Raw genomic sequence first — 21580 nt, 5'->3', positions numbered from 1 at the left:
TTTTATTTTAAATGTATTTAATTATTTAAAAATCTGAAAGATTTAATATAATTATGTTTATTGGAAAAACATTCACAAGAATAAGCTTAGGGTTAAGGAGTGTGGTCATTGCTGGAAGAAATTGCCTTGTATTTGAAAATGTCGCCATTAAAAAAAAGCAATCTTTATCTAATAGTCGTACACATCATATCTTAATATCAAGCTTCTATAAACTTGAGCTTATAATCAGAAACATCTTCCAAGTTATGTTCTTGATGAGATAATATATTTTTTAAGTTTCACAAAAGTGTGTTTTCAATCCTTTAAAAGAATAGTTTGTTTCTCGTCGGTTTAGTTTGATCCTACCAGATACTTATTAAAGAGAAAAAAACGACAAAGCAACACAAAGGCACATAAATGCCTCTTAAATGGAGTGGGTGAATTAAGGTTGACACAAGAAGTAGACAAAATAACAAAGAAAGAGAGAACAAAATAATGTTAAAAATTCTTCAAATTTTAAAAATACACCGTATCTAATACATTCAGAGTAGGTCATTTTGAGTGGCGCACTTTAAAATTAAAATATTATTTTATATTTGCATGTCAAATTTTTTTAACCAATACATCTTAGATATTAAAAGAAAAATATCTTATGACCTACATTGAATATGTATTAGAAGCATTAGGAGCGTTTAAATATGTATCTTTAAAAATTTAAGACCATGTTTAAATATTGTTTATATAATAATGTAACATTGATTAATTACACAATACATATCTTAGAACCTTGTACATTCCACAGTTTATACAGTCTTAACTATTTTGCATCATGATAAAAAAAAGAAAGATGCAACACTTTTTCTACACTATTTTCTTACCAAACAAACTTCTTAATTTCCCTTTTTCTAATCTCTCATGTAACTTTTTAGCTCCTGGAATATCCATCTCATTCAGTTTCTTCAAATATCCAATGGCACCATAAGAGATCATTAGCTTCTTACATTTCTTACTTGAAGAAATCAATCCAAGGCAAAGAACTGCGTATTTTTTTGCATTGTTTTGTGGACTAGGATCAAGCAACTGAACCAAATTAGGCACACTTTTTTCATCTTTCTTAACTTCTCTTCTGTTATAAGACACTGTCATCAAGCATGATAATGCTTGTGCAGCAACTTCTCTTGCACTGTTTGGTTTTGCTTCAAGCATCTTAACAAGGAGGGGAATGCAACCGGATTCGCCGACTGATTTCTTCCTCTCGCTCGAGCTGCAAACTCGGCAGATTGCTGATGCAGCGGCTTGTTGCGCTCCCGAGGAGCCGGATTTTAGAACGTGAACTAACCGTGGAAGTAATCCTAACGAAACCAATGTTTCGTCAGAAATTGATCCGACTAAATTTCTTAACGCCGCGACAGCGGATTCTTGAGGAAGTGGACCGTCGAGATAGGCTAAAAGAGTTCTGATACCGCCTTCTGATACGACGCTTCTCTTTAGGCTTTCGTTGCTTGCAGTGAGATTCTGCAAACACTCTGCTGCGTATTCTTTGGAACCTAACAACATTCCTGAGGCTAACAGATTGATCATAACCTTAACAATCCCTTCTTCGGCTAAAACTTGTCTCACCTCAGGAACAGCTGATATATTCTTTAATGTACAAGCTGCAGCAGCCTGTGAAACAGAATCTCCGGTTCGACAAAGCTCGATCAGCGGACAAACGCCTCCATGCCCGACTATTTCACGTGATGTTTCAGCCGACATTGATAGCCTTTGCAGCGATATCGCGGCCTTTTCTCTACCTACAGCACTGCCTGATTCAACGAGCCTTATAAGAGGCGGAAGAACACCTTCGGAAACTAGCCAATCCTCGCAGCTACCCGATTCGACGAGCGAGCATATAACGGTAACTGTTTTCTCTCTTATCCTTGTTGATGATGCTGTAAGCAACTGAACCAATGCAGCAATGTTGCTCCTACTCAAAACATCCAAAACATTCTTTTCATCTTCTTTCATAACCTCAACAACACAGTCCAAAGCTTTGTGCTTCGATTCCAAATGACCAATCTGAAGGCGTGCGAGTAACTCCCTTATGTTGTTATGTGCTGCAGCATCTGATTGTTCGACAGAACCAGACACGGACGACGACGACAAAGTAGCCTCGCCGAGCATACCAGTTTTGATCAAAAGTCCACAATCTCGTAAATTCAAATCCATTCTCCCAATCAACGCGTCCAGATCACTCTGCATCTGAAGCTTACCTTCATATTTCTCCTTCAAACACAACTCAGCCGATTCAACCACGTCTCTGAGCGAATTCGACACAGCCTGCAACTGCTCCTTGCAAAGAGCATTCTTCGAGAAACACGGATGGCTCGATAAATTCGATAACATCAACGGAATCTGTTCTAATCTAGATATGATCATCTTCCATCTACCAGAAAAACCTTTAACCTTAACAACCTCTTTTGCTTTATCAAGAGCAACAGGAACAAGCTCCTTCACATGTAACAACCAATCTTCTGTTGAACAACTTGCATCAACACCATCTTCCTCCATGATCTTGATTTGCCAAAACCAAAAATGATGATTATAATCACAAAGAAATTGCAAGAAAACCAAGTCTTAAAATCAAAGAATTATCAAAGATGTGAATTTGCAAAGAGAACAATTGATAATAATTGACATAAACACTTTGTGGAGCAGTTGCAATCATAAAATAAAAATCTTAAATTATAAATTAAGATTCCAATAGAAAAATTGTGAAGCACAAAAAAACAAATGGTCTAACAAATTTCTACAATCTTCTATGATATAATAATCAATTCAATTCACACAAAACTTGTTTACTTAAGACTTGACTTGGCCAACAAATCCTAAGTACCTAAACAGGTCCCACTAGTATTTTCTCTTACTTTAGCCAATAATCATTTAATGCCCCTAGAAAATTACAACCATATAGTATAATATCATATCATATATCACATGCAATACAAATTTAAGGATTAATTAACTACCAATAATGCAATCTAATAAAGAATCAGTCGGCAGGTATTTTTGTCAAATTCCCAAAATAGCCCTTTAAGTACAATTTAACATATGTAATTTGGAAGTGTTTGTAGGGGTAAATTGGTCAATTCAAACAAGAAATCTCTAACTTTACTTTTCAATTTTCAAGCATATGAAGTTTTGGTAGCAGAGAGGTTTGTCAGCAAGGTTATGAGTCTGATCCATATCAAGTGTTAGCTGTGATTTTCCAATTTTCTCCTCATAAATATGAGAAAGGGAAAGGCATTCCTTCTAAAGAAAGACACAAGTCTCTATCCACAGTTGTATACAACTTGTGTACGTAAGATGAATCATCAAAGCAAAGAACACTAACAAAAAACAAAAAAGACCAACTAACCTTAAAGAACCAGTAACTGAAAAGCAACCCAGTTTGGCTTAATCTTCAAACTTCACAGTTCTCTTTCTCTATGTAATAATAGAATATACAAGCTGTGAAATGGTTCTAGAAGAATGAATGAAGACAAGACATTCTGATCTTGAGCAAAAACGTGTCTTTAATGCTACAAAGACACAAAGACAAAGACCCAGAAGCAGTTTTCTCAAAATCAGAAAAAACCCATGAATGGTTTATGCTTCTTAATTCAGAAAAAGACACATATTCTCATTTGATAATAATTATTTTCAGATGTAAAAAAAATAAAAAAATAAAAAAGAAGAATCTTCCACCTAGATTGAAATGTGATGATCAAGTTTGGAAGTGTAAACGACCTTAACACTTGAGTGCAAAAGGACAAGAGAGGAAGTGTAATGTAAGGTAAAAAAATTCGAAGTTTTTCACTTCACACAGACAATTCAAAAATAAAGTTTCAACTATTTTTCTCTCTAGAAATAGAAGATAATGAATGTGTCAGGGTTGTTGTCTCACAAAGATTCTCATGGTAAAAAAAAAGATTATTTTACTCTGTCAACAACGGCGATTGATAATCCAACGGTCACAACATATCTTAAGACAGCCAATACGACCGTTGGGATTTCTTTGAATAGATAGTACCGTAAGATGTTTTCCAAACTTTGTTTTTATCTATGAAATACTCACCATTCTAATATTAGGCGTATTAGAGTCTCTAACATTTATAGATTTATGCTGTAGGGAAATTTTGGGAAATATTCATCGTTGTATTATATCAAGTGTATCTCCCACTTTTAAAAATTTTAAAATATTTTTATTTATATTAGAAATGTATAATTTTTTTTTGATGAATCCAGAGATACTTCACACATATTTTCATTCACATTAGATCTAATATTCACCTAAAGATTAAACACTCGTGCAAACAAGTGAGAAAGACATCACATATTCATCCAAAATCTTAAGGTGATAGGTGTTAAAGTGTTTAACATTCACTTTTCTAAACAATGTGAGACTTATGCCTGACCATCATGTCAAGAAGAATTTCGACACAAGGAGTCAGTCCCTTACTCGAACAGGCTCTAATACCACTGATGGATCATCATGAGGGAGAAACATTCATATTGGATCAAACATTCATCTAAAGGTCAAAGACTCACCCAAATAAGTGAGAGAGACATCACATATTCATCCAAAATCTTAAGGTGATAGATGTATGGGTTCTCTCACTTATAAAGTGTTTAACCTTCACTTTTCTTAGCAATGTAGGACTTAGAACTCACATTTGTTTCTCAATACAACTCACACTTGTTTCCCAACAGTTTTCGAATATGCATATCTGGAAATATCAAGCGAAAAATTGAATAAAACATCATTTTGCATGCTCTTTATCCTCGTGATCAAACTCAACTTCACTCTCAAAACCCTTAAAACAATTTCTTCCATTCTCAGTCAATTTTTCAATACAAAAACATCATTCTTGTATTTTATCAAATCATATAGAAAAAAGAAAGCTCTTACTTAAGATGAAATTCATTCATTGCATCCCTCATTCCTTACATTAACCTGATTTTTAGCAGAAAAAAGAGCAATGAGTTCGGATATGCATCTTCAGACTATATTTCATTTGTTCCAGATATGCATATCCGGATTTGCATGATACTTTGAGTTTTTAATCTGTTTTTCTGCTATGATTAATATTAGATATGGTGCACCCAGATATCTTTCCCAAGGCTACTGTGAGGATGAATGTTAAACCGGATCAAGTGAACGATGATGTTAACCTGGATGAAGTGAATGATTATGTTAACCCGGATGAAGTGAATGATGATGTTAAATCGGGTGGTAGACCGGTTATTGTCGAGGTAGATGTTCGTGAACAAATGATACAGTGGACCCGCATGGAGACCGAAAAATTAGGGTTTGTCATTGTAATTAGAAGGTATGACAATGATTTTAATAAAAGTCAAGCATTTGTAACAATGAGATGCGTAAGAAGTGACATGTACCAACCACTACTTAGAAGGTTGAAACGTGATGACAATGGATCAAGTAAATGTGAGTGTCTGTTTAAATTGCGCGAATACCGTAAGACAAATGATACATGGAAATTTAATGTGGTTTCTAGTATACATAACCATGTCTTGTGTCAAAAGCTAGTCGGTCATCCTATTGTATGTCGTCTTATTTCGGATGAGAAGGAACTTGTTTCGGACATGACATTAAATATGGCGGCGCCGAAAAATCATACTTGCAACTTTGAAACAAAAAATACCTCAAAATGTTTCAAATATCAAACATGTATACAATGTGTGTGCCGAAACAACAAGGCAATAAGATGTCCAAGATCTAAAATGCAACAATTATTTGAACTTTTGGAGGATGACCATTATGTTTCTAGGTACAAGGTTTGTAAGGATAAAGTCATTATTCAAGATATATTTTGAACTCATCTCGATTCCATCAACTTGTTCAACATATTTTTCATTGTGCTCGTAACTGATTCAACATATAAGACAACAAGTATAGGCTTTCACTTCTGGAAGTTATTAGTGTTTTTCTACTGAGAATATTTTTTCAGTGGGTTTTGCATTTTTGGAATTAAAAAAAAGACAATGTTACATGAGCTTTGGAAATATGCAAGAATATGTTGAAGGACCAAGAAAACATGACAAATATAATTGTCACTGATTGCGACATCGCACTAATGAGTTTTGTTCCAAAGGTGTTTCCTACATCCTATGTATTACTTTGTAAGTATCACATAACAAAAAATGTGAGAATTCAACTAAGCATATATGGTAGGCATTAAACAAATCAATGATGAAGATGGAAAATGGTCAAACCTATTGTGGTGTTAGAAAAGATAATGGATTCATGTAATGGTATAATAAAAAATTTCATGGAAAAGTTATATGTCGAATCTATAATACATTTTTGGATCCTTTAACTCCAAAATCTAAAAAATGTGACAACTCTATGAGATGATATCCTTCATACTTTGAACATGTTGACTCACATTATCCCGATCCTCCAACTCCAAAATCTCAAAAAAGTATCTTAAAGGGTGCTTGCATTAGCAACCCATCCTCTTCACCTTTATTACCAAAAATCATCCATGTTGAATAGATGTTACTTTTTATGCACAAATACATTGAGTGGATTGTATATGTTAACCGTATTATACACTGGTTCTTTGAACCTAAACACAATTCACAACAATCACTGCCTATTAAGGCTAAACATTGGTTCACCTTAAACCTAAAACCATCAACATTCAACAAGGCCTAACCACGAGACGACTAACAATTAAATCAACAATAATCATTTTTCACAATCATTAATCACTTAGTATAATGAATTAGATCGAGGAGTCGAAGACTCTGCAAAAAATCAATCAAAACATCAAAATTCGGTCAACAAAAAGGTTGGTTGTTGGCTCGTACAACCATGACGATCGTCGTCCTCTTTTAATAGGCAATATAAAGAAGAGATTTCAGAGGTTGTTGTGGTTCACTAAAACTTATAGTATTTGGCTCTCTGGGAATGCTATCATTTTTTAAGGAGATCATTTGGTTGTTAAGAATGTTATTTTTCTGGTTAAATCTTTGTCTTGAGATTAGTTGTAGAAGTAGAGCCGTCAAAATGGGCTAGCCCATAAGGCCTGGTCTGCCAAGGCCAATAAATCATTAGACTTGAGCCTTAAAAGATATAGTCCATATTTTTAGGGCTTTTTTAACTCGAACCTAAAAAACCTGTTATCCATTAGAGCTAACATGTATGTGTCGTGGGTAGCCGGTTAGGCAAACATTATTATAATTTTTAAAAAATAATATAAATATTTATATTGTCTCACTCCAAATCAACATATTGATCTTTCTCACATCGCTCATTTTATCTCTATTTTATTCAAATTTTTCTTTAAAATATTATATATTTTAATATAATCAAATTAATATTTAATAATTTTTGTGTTTTACTTAGCAATTTTCTCATATACTATTAGTTTCTCGTTCGTTAAATATTTGAGTATTATTCTATACAATTTATCATAGAACATAAATATATTATATTATTTATGAATTTTAAAATATATTATATTATTTATAATATAGAATATAGAACATAAATATGTAATATATTTAAAATAATATAAAAAAAATTATTGATTTTATAATAAATATTATAGAATGTTTATTTTAATATAATTTTTGTATTAAATATAATTAAAAATTTATCCGTTTAGGGTCGGGTAGCCTGTAAAGAGTCGGGCTCGGGTAGTATTTTTTGAGTCCATATTACAATATGTTTTCTTGGCCCGACTTTAAAAGGCGTGAGGTTCGTCGGAACCAATCCTAAACGGATTGGGTAGTCCATTTCGACAGCTCTATATAGAAGTAATATTCAGATCAATTTTGAGGTTTAATCCATTGTATTCACCGGGTACACCTAGATTAACAATTATATTCTCTCTTTTGTATTAGGTTGAGTACCTTTAATACTCATTTCAATATCTCTTTTTATATATATATATATATATATATATATATATATATATATATATATATATATATATATATATATATATATATATATATATATATATATATATATATATATATATATTATATATATATATATATATATATATATATATATATATATATATATATATATATATATATATATATATAAGAGTTAAATATGTATGAGGTCCCTATAAATAACTCATAATTCAATTTAATCCTTACAAAAAATTCTTTCAAACAATTATCCTCATGAAAATTTTCATCCATAATTTTGGTCCCCGCCGTTAACTTTCTCTAACAAAAATTGACGTGGCTAGTCACATGGAAGACAGTTCGACAAAAATCTAAAAACGTCTTTGTTTGCGCGCAAGGGGATGGGGTTACAAACCTCTTATAAACAAACCCAATTAATTCATCCTTCTTTAACAATACCTTCAAACCCAACTCGGATTTCTCAGCTCAAAATAAAACAAACCAAACAAAGATAATCCTGAATTCCTAATACTTTGTTAGAATATTTTACAAATCATTTGCATACATAATAATTGATAGAATGATAAACATTATTTTAAATTACTCCAGTGCAGAATGATTATTTTAAATTACTCTTCAACTATTCATCATATTCAACACGTAGTTCCAAATTTTGTAATGTACTTTTTACTCTCTTTCGATCAACACAAACACACAAACATTCAGGGATATGATGTTTCTATTTTGTTAATGGTGGTGATTACATTGATTCAGAGAAAGAGTCATTTCCCAAGTATTGGGTTCATGAATATGCATCCAATTTTAGTTTATTCCATCAAGATTTTGCCATGGCAATGACGAAGCTCTCGAATCTCTTGAAAATCAAGCTAAAGATTTAGTACTGGTTCTTGCAGGATGGATAATTGAGACTCTTAAAGCATTCAAATACATTGATTCTGATCATTTCTCAATACTATGAGAATACTCAAAAGTCGTTTGATGAAATGCTTGCGAGGAATTTTGAAATCATATATAAAAAAAGGTTCTTAACGACATCAAACTCACATCATGGTCTTGGTTCAAATACAAAATGGATTAATTGTTTTTCAATAGAAAATTGGTGGAATAATACATTCGATTGTATGGATACTTGACGATATAAAAGGCAATGATTGAAGAAGTGATATTCTCATTGAGTGTTATGTAGATTTATTATTGAATTAGTCTAGGAACTATATGCAACTTAGGAAGCATCATTGTGAACTTTGTGTGGAACTAGTCACAAATATATTATGAAATCCAAATATCAATGGCAACTCCTATGGAAGGTTATCTTGTTTATTCTTTTCTATAATTCTCTAGCAGTAAACACATTTTGGTATATCGGTTATAATGAATGTAACCAGGGTGTGATCAAGAAGCAAAAAATTCTTGTGGAGGATATGTTATGGTAACATTACTTTATTTTTAGAAATTATGTGGCTGATAGGTGGGACATCTTTTATTTGTAGAATAATTGACGGGTATTAAGATGGTGCGGGTAGATTAACAGGTTGTTCTTTAATCTAATCGGAAGGTGGGATATTGAAAGCAACATTACTTTATATTTGAAGATTATACTCATAACAAACTCATGCTATCACACGGGTTCTCATCTAGATTCATAATACGCACTATCAACTTTAAATTCATATTTTCAGATTGTTAACATTTATAGAATTACAACCATAAGCTAATATAATCCACCAACTGTGATTCCTTTATCCAAAAAGTACATTAAAAAACAAAGGGAACATGAATAAAGTATTTAATAGTACATAGTTATTATAAACTTCAAAAGACAACATGTCAACCTCTCCAAAAATATTTGTCATACGGTGAACTGACTTTATGTGTTTTGCTTTGGAAAGCAAATGTCGCGGATAGCAAGAGTCGCCACCGACTTTTCTTTTATCCAATAAGGAAAGGTGGAAAAGAACAGGAAAAACCTTAATTAGATTTTGGGTTCGGGAGGTACATTATACAAAGGGAAGGTGTTAGCACCCTTTGTATCCATGGTTATCCATGGGCTCTTAATTGCTTGATCACTTATGTTTGTCTGGAAAGTGTTTGTGAATTGCTTAAAAAATGTTTTGAAAAGAGAGCTTAACTTTGTAATGATTCTCGTACGAATGTATACAAAGTGTTTATCTCGTTTAAATTTTGAAAGCGGTTTAGAAAAATTTAACTTGGTAACGATTCTAGTACGAATGTATACCAAGTGGTGATTTTCTAGTATTTGCAAAGTGTGAGGTATGCAAAATATTTTAGGTTGTGAGCTAGTAATTAAGAGTTATACCACCCAAGGTCTTTATGGGCATTTCCTATCCTTATGAGGGTAAAACTGTCCTTACTATTGAGAAGTAAGTAGTCTTATCCCTTTGGATGTAAAGGGACATCGTAGGGTCATCGTTTGGTCATTGAAGGCAGCTGTCATACCCCAAAATTTGCCCATTAATATTTCAAGATATTTTGCAAGGCATTCCGACTCATATATAACACTGATCTTGAAGAAACAAAAGCCCAGCTCACGGATGGCCCAATCCAGAAAATGGCCCAAACTGGCCTGTTCGCTACGCGCTCGCCTAGCGAAGCTGACAGACAACAAAAATTTCGGGCTTCATTCTGAGCCCATTAGGTCACCATTATCACTAAAAAAAAAATTAAAAAAAAAAAAAAAAGAAATTTTTTTTAATTAATTAATTAATTAATTAATTAATTAATTAAATAATTAAAATAAATAAATAAAATATAACAAATTATTTTGGACTTGGGTCTCCCTCATTCCAAGCCCATTACCCACGAAATCAGTCTATAAATACTGAAGTTTCAGTAGAGGAAAGGAGACTTGGAGTTACACTGGGAGATTCACTGGAAAAAAAAAGAGGAGGAGAACAGAGAAGAACGAATAGAAGTTTTGGCATAGGAACCCTGCCTACCCGGAGAATTTAGAGTAAAGAAACCCTGAAGGCAGCCCATCTGCACCGAAGCCATCGCCGTCCAATTCCCGCTGCCTAACTTATTCCGATACTACAAGTGGTCAATCCCTTCAACCTTGAATTGGCAAACAGGTTTGCGTATCTCTATTGTTTATACTTTCAATTGGCCATATCTACATATATAATGCATCATGATTAAATGTTGATATATAATTTGCTTTCGTATGGGAATTTAAATATGCCTGAATACCCTGAATGTTTGATCATGTTATTCCTGTGATAAAATGCCATAAAATTCAAAGTTCCTAACGTGGGGCTGTTTTCAAATTCAAAATCCGTGGCCGCTCGCTAGCACCTCGCTAGGCGAGCCTGGGGCGAGTATTCGCCTGGCCTTCGCTAGGCGAGGCAGAGGCGAACGAGACAGTAGCTGACTTTTCTATTCTGTTTTTTTTTATGTTTTATCATAGCCATGCATTATTCATCCTATCCTATTTATTGTTGTGATATTTCTCCGGTGTAATCTTCGATTGCACCCTGATTTGGTGTTCTGACATGTTTCTTTTTTTGAGTTTTGTAAAGGTTCACATATCCCAGGAAAAGGTTATTGGCTAGGTATTCCACTTTATTTGTGGGATACCCTTGTGGAGTTTCACCCTAAATTAATTTTTAATGTATTAATTTCTAATGTATTAATTTTTTTAATATATTATTTTTAATAATTTTAATGTGGAGTTTCATCCTAATTATATAATTAATTGTAAAACTTTGCCTTTGAATAAGTGATCTTGGACCTCTCTTTGTTGCCTTACGATTACGATATTACGGTCATGTCCCGCGAACGTGGGGATACCCTTAGCAAAGACCCTTCGGTTAAATCATCATAAAATAAATTATAGTCTCTCAGATGTTGCCTTCGAATATACAACTTTGTCCCTCGATGACCCTCCGATGTTGCCTACGGTTAAAAGATGATAGTCCCTTCGAATGCTAAGATATCCTCGTAACTGTTGCCTTCAATGACCTATCGATGACCCTACGATGACCCTTAAACATCCAAAGGATAAAACTACTTATTTCTCAATAATAAGGACAGTTTTACCCTCATAAGGATAGGAAATGCTCATAAAGACCTTGGGTCGGTATAACTCTTAATTGTTGGCTCACAATCTAAAAACAATTTTCACACCTCACACCTTTCAAAATATCTTTAGAAAATCACCACTTGGTATATATTCATACTAGAATCATTACCGAGTTATATTTTTCTAAACAATTTCCAAAACTAAACGAGATAACTACTTTGTATATATTCATACAAGAATCATTACAAAGTTAAATTCGCTTTCCAAAAACAATTTTCCAAACAATTCACAAACACTTTTTTTTCAGACAAAAATAATATAAGTGATCGAGCAATTAAGAGCCCATGGATAACCATGGATACAAAGGGTGCTAACACCTTCCCTTTGTATAACGTACCTCCCGAACCCAAAATCTAAATTAAGGTCTTTCCTGTTCTTTTCCACCTTTCCTTATTGGATAAAAGAAAAGTCGGTGGCGACTCTTGCTAACCGCGACATTGCGATTAAAACCACAAAAAAGTCCAGTTCACCGTATGACAGAACTGGCGACTCTGCTGGGGAGCCTAAATATTTAAAAAGAGAGGTTACCTTAAAAACAAGATCACTTATTCAATTTGTCTGATTTATTTTTAAGGGTTGCTTGGGTATGTTATGCTTGAGTGAAAGATCCTACACCCGGATCTAGTGTACCTTAGGTAAGTAGCAAGAGATCATCGCGACTGTCCGGCGTATACTGGAATGGTCAAAATGATGGCTACGGTTAATGTGGCACTTTGGATGTCCTGATGTTCCTCATGTTAGTTGAGGAAATATTTGGCATTCGCGTGGTGTCATAAAAGCATTAACCAGACCTTTAGAACCCTAATTGACTCATCCTGGCCATTAGAAAGTAGTGAGATAACTGGCTTCGGTTCCGACTGGAGTTGGTTGAGACTCGATACTACACTCTTTGAGATTGGACTTTAGGGAAGCTTCGGTCAACCACTTGGTGTTGCACTGAAGTGGACTTAAGGAAAGGTCAATGATTTGAGATCCTTCTAGAACCCGGTTACTATTCTAAGACAGGTTGAACCAACCAAACTTCAGTGGGGAGGGTATTTACCTATGGAACTCACGCAAGCCTTAAAACCTAGGAATGATTGTTGTGTGACTTGCTTGTGCTTGTTATTTATCTAACAACATGACATCATAACAACATAACATCATAACATCATGGCATTGTACTAACCATTTCAAGGATTTAGGGATTTAACTCTGCTAAAAAAAAAACAGAAAAAACAAAAACAAAAGCAAAAACAAAAGAGAAAAGAAAAAAAAAAGCTCTTTTTGTTAGTTTATGCAAAGTTAAATCCCGAAAGTCCTTGAAAACATTTCATACATTGCATTGCATCGCATAACAGGTATTCTAAAGGATCAGTGTTCTCACGATTTTCCTATCAAACAGATTCCAGCAGATTCAAACAAATTGAACAATGGCTCTCGAACAAACTGTCAAAGATCTCCAGGCCCAGAATGCTCAATTCCAGGAAATGATGTTGAGCTTATCTAAGGGGTAGGAAGAACTGAAAGCTCTTTTGATGGAGAAGAAGAAGGACCAGAAACCTGTGGGTTACATCAACCCGGGGAGAAGGCTTAAGGGACAGGTTACAGGAGTCAAGATTAGAATTCCGAAGGATTCAGAAGAAGAGACCGAGAATGATTCGGAAGATGAGAATCCTAATCTCGTCAATTCTGAGGACGACGACGAAGATTATGAACATGAACAGTACTCTCCGAAGGATGATAAGTACAAGTTGCTGGAAGAACGTATGCTAGCTATGGAGGGGCAGAAAGTGCCCGGTCTGGATTTCGAAAACTTGGGTCTGGTCTCTGATGTGGTCATTCCCCGCAAATTCAAGGTTCCCATTTTCACTAAGTATGATGGTGCCTCTTGTCCTCAGATGCATCTAAGGGCTTATGTGAGAAAGATTCAGCCGCACACTACTGATAAGAAACTGTGGATCCATTTCTTCCAAGAGAGTCTGTCTGGCACACAGTTAGAGTGGTATTATCAGCTTGAGAGCTCTAACATCCGCACATGGACTGATTTAGCAACAGCTTTCTACAAGCACTACCAGTATAATTCTGAGTTAGCGCCTACTCGGCTACAGCTACAAAATATGACTATGGGCTCTAAAGAAAGTTTCAAAGAATATGCTCAAAAGTGGAGAGATTTGGCTGGCAGAGTCAAACCCCCTATGACTGATCGAGAGTTAGTGGACATGTTCATGGATACACTGACTGGCCCATTCTACAGCCATCTACTGGGAAGTTCCTCGTCAGGTTTCACTGAACTTATCTTGACAGGTGAACGGGTTGAAAGCGGCATTCGAAGTGGAAAGATACAGGCAGCTACTTCTGCAAGCACCAAAAAGTCCTATCAGGGAAAGAATGAATCAAATGCTGTGTACAGTGAGAGGAAGCATAACAAGAAGAATCGTGACCATACTGTTGGGGCAGTTACAATTGCCGCACCGCCATCTCAGAACTTCCAACACAGACAAGACAGGTCAAGAAGACAGTTTACCAAGATCAATATGACTTTAACCCAAGCACTGCAGAGTATGTTAAAGGCCAATTTAATTACCCTCAGAGGCCCTCCTGCAAATCCCAACACTACTTCTCCTCGTTATAATCCCAACGCCAGGTGTGCCTATCACTCCGATAGCCCCGGGCATGATACGAATGATTGCTGGTTGTTGAAGAACAAGATTCAGGATATGATCGACGCTGGAGAAATTGAATTTGATCCTCCGGCGACCCCCAATGTCATCACAGCACCTATGCCTAATCATGACCAGAATGTTAATGTTGTGGATGACAATTCTCACGTTACTGACGTTGTTGATTTAGCATCTCCTCTCCTGATCGTTAAGAAGAATTTATTGCAAGCTGGTTTATTTCCAGGTTGTGCTGAAGATTGCGATCTCTGTGTACTCCGACCCAATGATTGTTTGAAGTTGAAGAACGGCATTCAACGGCTGATGGATGATCGTACAATTCTATTTGAAAGGGTTCCTAAGGTGGACAATTCTATTGAAGAGGTATCTGTGATTGCTAGGTCCAAAGCTCCAGTGAAGATTACCGCTACTAGAGTGCCTGTGAAGATTACCGCTGAGCCCAAAGTGGCTCCCCTGATTATTACCGCACCTGGCCCCGTGCCATATTCCTCCAGCAAAGCTATTCCGTGGAACTATGGAGGCGACGTTTACATCCATGGCATAAAGCAAGTTGGTAGTTCTGCTAATCCTAATGATATTGTGGGGACTAGTAAAGTTACTCGAAGTGGAAGGATCTACTCCCCAGAAATCTCACCTCCCGCTCCCGAAATTCGAGGAAAAAGACCAGTCAATCCTCCTCAGTCAGAGACATCGGTCGAAGTTACTTCTGAAGATGTTGCCAAACAGGAAATGGAAGAGATGCTGAAAATCATCCGTAAGAGCGATTTTGATGTAGTGGAACAATTGGGGCATACTCCGTCTAAAATCTCAATGTTGTCCTTGTTATTATCCTCTGAATCCCATGCCAATGCATTGATGAAATTCTTGAAGACCGCTCATGTGCCTCAAGAAACATCCGTCGATCAATTCGAACATTATGTTGCTAATTTGACTGTTGACAATGGCCTAGGCTTTTCCGATGCTGACCTGACGCCAGCAGGAAAGAATCACAATAAAGCTCTGCATATCTCCATCGAGTGTGAGGGGATCACCCTGGCTCACGTGTTGATCGACAACGGTTCTTCCTTGAATGTGCTCCCGAAAGCTGTACTCGATAAATTTGACTACAAAGGCATTGAACTGAAACCTAGTGATGTTGTGGTGCGTGCTTACGATGGTGCGAAGAGTGTTGTCTATGGTGAAGTGGTTCTCCCTATCAAGATAGGACCTCAAGTCTTCAACACTACCTTTCACGTGATGGACATTCGTCCCGCCTACTCCTGCTTGTTGGGGCGCCCTTGGATCCATGGGGCAGGTGCGGTAGCTTCGTCGCTTCATCAAAAGCTGAAGTATCCAATAGCAGGCATGGTTGTCACTGTATGTGGAGAAGAAGAGTATATTGTCAGTAGTGTGCAAGCCTTCAAATACGTCGAGATGGATGGTGAATTCTTTGAGACTCCTTCTCAGTCATTTGAAGTGGTTCCTCCACCCAGTCCTGTCCTTAAGCCAACTCCCCTTGTGCCCAAGGTTGTTCGTGCTCCCTCTGTCATGATCTCTCTGAAAGATGCTCAAGCCACGATTGAAAATGGTGATCGTGCTGGTTGGGGTCAACTGATCAATGTACCGTACAAGTCTGATAAAGCTGGCCTGGGGTTTAACTCTGGAAAGATAGTCAAAAATCAGATTAATGCTATGGAAGATGCTGATAGTGATTGCGACTTGGATAGCTGGATTTTCCCAACAATTGGTGACGGACTCAACAATTGGAAGACTGAAGACATTATCCCGATTTCCTTTAGTCAGGAGTAATTGTTATTGTTTATTCTAGAATTGCAAATTTTAATTTTCTTTTACAATCAAACTTCTTAAAGCATTGTGTCTATGCCCGAGGCACAATGGCTAATGTGTTAGGGGTTTGTCATTTTCATAAGCATATTCATATTCAATAGATCAATGGACTTTTTGCATTCAAATATTGCGCTCTTTATCTTTCCTGTCATTTTTCAAACAAGCTATGTTTCTTGCACACACTCACGTAACAATTTGCCGATCCATATCCACTATGGATCCTGTTGGTAATGACTCTGCTACTGTTCATTATGACTTTGAAAATCCGATCTACCAAGCCGAGGATGGAAGCGAGGAAGATTGTGAAGTCCCTGGAGAACTTGCCCGACTACTGCAAGAAGAAAAGACTATACAGCCGCATGAGGAATCAATTGAAATTGTAAATCTGGGTACTGAAATAAACAAGAAAGAAGTCAGAGGTTTCTTGGGGCACTCGAATTACATTGCCCGATTCATTCCACACTTGACTGCTACCTGCAAACCCATCTTCAAATTACTGAGACAAAATCAAGAGATGGTATGGAATGATGAATGCCAAGAAGCTTATGACAAAATCAGGAAATATCGCCAAGAACCTCCAGTTCCGATGCCACCAGTTGAAGGAAGACCTTTAATTACGTATTTGACCGTGTTAGAAAATTCAATGAGGTGTGTTGGGGCAACATGACGAGTCTGGTCGAAAAGAGCATGCCATATACTGCCTAAGCAAAAGGTACCGACTGTGAAACAAGATACTCACAGCCCGAGAAAGCTTGCTGTGCTTTGGCCTGGGCTGCTCGCCGACTAAGACAGTATATGTTGAATCATACCACCTTATTGACTTCTAAGATGGATTCTATCAAATACCTATTTGAGAAACCTGCTGTCTCCTGAAAGAGTTATCACTGACAATGGTACTAATTTGAACAACAAGATGATTACTGAACTCTGCACGCAGTTCAAAATAAAACACCATAACTCTTCTCCGTACCGGCCAAAGATGAACGGCGCCGTGGGGACTGCTAACAATATCAAGAAGGTCGTGCAAGAAATGACAGTAACATACAAAGACTGGCATGAGATGTTACCCTTTACTCTTTACGGTTATCGCACTTCAGTGCGCACTACGACAGGGGCAACTCCGTTCTCTTTAGTCTATGGAATGGAAGCCATCTTACTAGTGGAAGTTCAGATTCCCTCTCTAAGAATCATGAAAGAGGCGGGCTTAGATGAAGATGAATGGATTCAGACTCGACTCGATCAGATAAATCTGATTGATGAGAAGAGACTTGCGGCTGTTTGTCATGGGCAGATATATCAGAAATGCATGACCCAGGCATTTAACAAAAGAGTTAAGAGACAGGTGTACCAACTTGGCGACTTGGTGATCAAGCGTATCATCCTACCACAAACTGACCCAGAGGCAAATGGACTCCCACATACGAAGGGCCATTTGTAGTTAAGAAGGTATTCTCTGGTGGAGCCATGATACTCGCTACTATGGATGGTGAAGACTTCCCACATCCCGTGAACGCGGACATAGTTAAAAAATACTACGCATAAAAGAGACCCGCTAGATCGACGTATCTAGGCAAAAGTAAGGGCATCCCGGCGAACCAAAAGGGTTCGGGCAAAAATTAGGGATATATAAAAAAAAAATGTACACCCGGCAAGTCGAAAACCTGAAAAGGCGGCTTGGGCAAAAAAGGGTATCCTGGTGGACTGAAAACCTGAAAAGGCGGTCCAGGCAAAAATTAGGGATTAAAGCGTATGACTATGTCCCGTTCTCAGTCAACTTTCATCCAAGTTCGAGGGACTGACCAAGCCAATCACTTCTATCCGACAGCAAGGGATGAGATGCTCGAAGACATAATGACAGTAGTAGGCTTAAAATCAATAGGGCTTCTTCCACATAGCTTTCTCTTTGTTTTCGACAATTTCCTCTTACTAGGATTTCTGTCTCCTTGTACACAAATTGCCTGTTTATAGGCCTCCTTTCAAAATCAATACAACCCTCTTTCAAAAAAAAGATGCTTTTGTTTTTACTTTTCTGTTTTGGTTGCGTAAATGTCCATTGATTTAATTTGAATTAATATGTGCATTTGAATATGATAAATGTTTACCAAAATATATGCGTAGAATAGCAATAGCAATTACTACCCGACTTCAGGATCGAGGAGAAGGTCTAACCATGCTTCCAATGAATCCGCTACCAATTCTATTCCCCCAGCAAGTCTGTTATTCCTCAGAAGAAATTAGCAGTATTCCCCGGCACAGCCAGTTACTCCCCAACAGAGGTCGGCATCATCAGACAGATTGATCATCTCATCCATCCTCAGCCAAGATCTGTGGAATATTTCTACCATCAGACAGAATCAAGAACCCCCTGCCGAGAAAGGGTCATCGTTACAAATGTCTCAAATCAGTAGATGGGGATTTATTTTCCCCAGTAGAGTCCCCAAGCAGAACTTCTCATACGCATAACTCATTCATTACATCCTTTCACAGCATACGCATGCATACAACATTCACATTTATTTTAGCATAACACGAAACATCTCATGCATCATGACATAGCATGAAGCTAACTTTTTCTTTGCAGGTTAATTATCCTCCTGATATAGTCAAAGTAGAAGGTTCATTCAGACAGACACCTTTATCAATCACATTCAAGATTCAGATACATATTTCAAATACAGTTCATGGGAACATTCATTCTGACAACACTTCGATATCCTCCTAACGATGGCATCTCTAAGCCCATCCCAGACATTTATTGCAAGTACAACATATACAGGTTATCAGATACAGCCTAACGTACGGTTCATTCTGATTCAGCCCAACATATGACTTCTTCAGCAACTCCAATGCGGTCTAACGTACGACCCATTTGGACCTTCAAATCCTCAGATGCTGCCTAGCGAACGGTACATTCAGGGGTGTAGTCTAGCGTACGACTACTTTCTTTTTCAGATGCAGCCTAACGGACGGCTCATTCTACAACTCGGATACGATCTAACGTACGATCCATTCTGAACTTCAACAACCCCAACGCGGTCTAACGTACGACCCGTTTGGATCTTACAACCCTCAGATGCTACCTAACGTACGGTACATTTCTGAAGTGTAGTCTGGCGTACGACTACCGCTTTCATCATCAGATGCGGCCTAACAGACGACTCATTCTGCGACGGTCTAACGTACGACCCGTTCGGATGTCCATCCCCTCAGATGCTACCTAACATACGGTACATTTCTGAAGTGTAGTCTAACGTACGACTACCCCTTTCGTCATCAGATTCAGCCTAACGTACGGCTCATTCTGCAACTCAGATACGATCTAGCGTATGGTCCATTCTGACCCTTTATCCCCAACAGCATATGACACACTCCGACTCCCCAGCGAAGTCGGCAGCCTAATGGATGACTCATTATACGGTCTAACGTACGACCCAGTGTGGCACCCATGTCTTCAAATTGGCCTAATATACGGCGCGATCTGAAGCTTTCGTCATCAAACCTCCCGGATGGCACCTTTAAGCCCATCTCCATCAAGACCAACTGTCGATTCTCAAGTGCAAATTTTTGGGGCATTCTAGTGTTCAATAATCTTCCACCTCCAGACCACGAATGGCGTACACACCATTCTAACTCTCTCGGTCCAAGAATATTGAACAGGGGCAGCTGTCATACCCCAAAATTTGCCCATTAATATTTCAAGACATTTTGCAAGGCATTCCGACTCATATATAACACTGATCTTGAAGAAACAAAGGCCCAGCTCACGGATGGCCCAATCCAGAAAATGGCCCAAACTGGCCTGTTCGCTACGCGCTCGCCTAGCGAAGCTGACAGACAACAAAAATTTCGGGCTTCATTCTGAGCCCATTAGGTCACCATTATCACTAAAAAAAAAAAAGAAAGAATTTTTTTTAATTAATTAATTAATTAATTAATTAATTAATTAATTAATTAATTAATTAATTAATTAAATAATTAAAATAAATAAATAAAATATAACAAATTATTTTGGACTTGGGTCTCCCTCATTCCAAGCCCATTACCCACGAAATCAGTCTATAAATACTGAAGTTTCAGTAGAGGAAAGGAGACTTGGAGTTACACTGGGAGATTCACTGGAAAAAAAAAGAGGAGGAGAACAGAGAAGAACGAATAGAAGTTTTGGCATAGGAACCCTGCCTACCCGGAGAATTCAGAGTAAAGAAACCCTGAAGGCAGCCCATCTGCACCGAAGCCATCGCCGTCCAATTCCCGCTGCCTAACTTATTCCGATACTACAAGTGGTCAATCCCTTCAACCTTGAATTGGCAAACAGGTTTGCGTATCTCTATTGTTTATACTTTCAATTGGCCATATCTACATATATAATGCATCATGATTAAATGTTGATATATAATTTGCTTTCGTATGGGAATTTAAATATGCCTGAATACCCTGAATGTTTGATCATGTTATTCCTGTGATAAAATGCCATAAAATTCAAAGTTCCTAACGTGGGGCTGTTTTCAAATTCAAAATCCGTGGCCGCTCGCTAGCACCTCGCTAGGCGAGCCTGGGGCGAGTATTCGCCTGGCCTTCGCTAGGCGAGGCAGAGGCGAACGAGACAGTAGCTGACTTTTCTATTCTGTTTTTTTTTATGTTTTATCATAGCCATGCATTATTCATCCTATCCTATTTATTGTTGTGATATTTCTCCGGTGTAATCTTCGATTGCACCCTGATTTGGTGTTCTGACATGTTTCTTTTTTTGAGTTTTGTAAAGGTTCACATATCCCAGGAAAAGGTTATTGGCTAGGTATTCCACTTTATTTGTGGGATACCCTTGTGGAGTTTCACCCTAAATTAATTTTTAATGTATTAATTTCTAATGTATTAATTTTTTTAATATATTATTTTTAATAATTTTAATGTGGAGTTTCATCCTAATTATATAATTAATTGTAAAACTTTGCCTTTGAATAAGTGATCTTGGACCTCTCTTTGTTGCCTTACGATTACGATATTACGGTCATGTCCCGCGAACGTGGGGATACCCTTAGCAAAGACCCTTCGGTTAAATCATCATAAAATAAATTATAGTCCC

General features: G+C 37.0%; 2 protein-coding genes across 5 annotated transcripts; one reads left to right on the top strand and one right to left on the bottom strand.

The window, feature by feature from the left end:
* Positions 1–702: 702 nt before the first annotated feature.
* LOC127127157 (protein CELLULOSE SYNTHASE INTERACTIVE 3) lies at positions 703–3897 on the bottom strand. 4 transcript variants are annotated; one of them, XM_051056279.1, is made up of 2 exons: positions 3377–3897; positions 703–2532 (listed from the first exon to the last, which is right to left on the bottom strand). In XM_051056279.1, exon 2 carries the CDS (start codon positions 2527–2529, stop codon positions 841–843), a length of 1689 nt encoding a protein of 562 aa, XP_050912236.1. In that variant the 5' UTR covers positions 2530–2532; positions 3377–3897; the 3' UTR covers positions 703–840. The 4 variants fall into 4 exon arrangements, with proteins under 4 accessions (XP_050912236.1, XP_050912239.1, XP_050912237.1 ...); XM_051056282.1 differs by lacking the exon at positions 3377–3897 and adding an exon at positions 3134–3323; XM_051056280.1 differs by lacking the exon at positions 3377–3897 and adding an exon at positions 2988–3135.
* Positions 3898–5094: 1197 nt separating this feature from the next.
* LOC127130926 (uncharacterized) lies at positions 5095–5835 on the top strand. The gene has a single exon (XM_051059880.1). The coding sequence runs from the start codon at positions 5095–5097 to the stop codon at positions 5833–5835; it is 741 nt and encodes a 246-aa protein (XP_050915837.1).
* The last annotated feature ends 15745 nt before the right edge of the window (positions 5836–21580 follow it).

Source organism: Lathyrus oleraceus, chromosome 3, assembly GCF_024323335.1.
Source record: "Lathyrus oleraceus cultivar Zhongwan6 chromosome 3, CAAS_Psat_ZW6_1.0, whole genome shotgun sequence".
Classification (NCBI taxonomy): Eukaryota; Viridiplantae; Streptophyta; class Magnoliopsida; order Fabales; family Fabaceae; genus Lathyrus; species Lathyrus oleraceus.
Note: the sequence above shows the minus strand (reverse complement) of the source record. Positions and strands in the feature narration are given on the sequence as shown.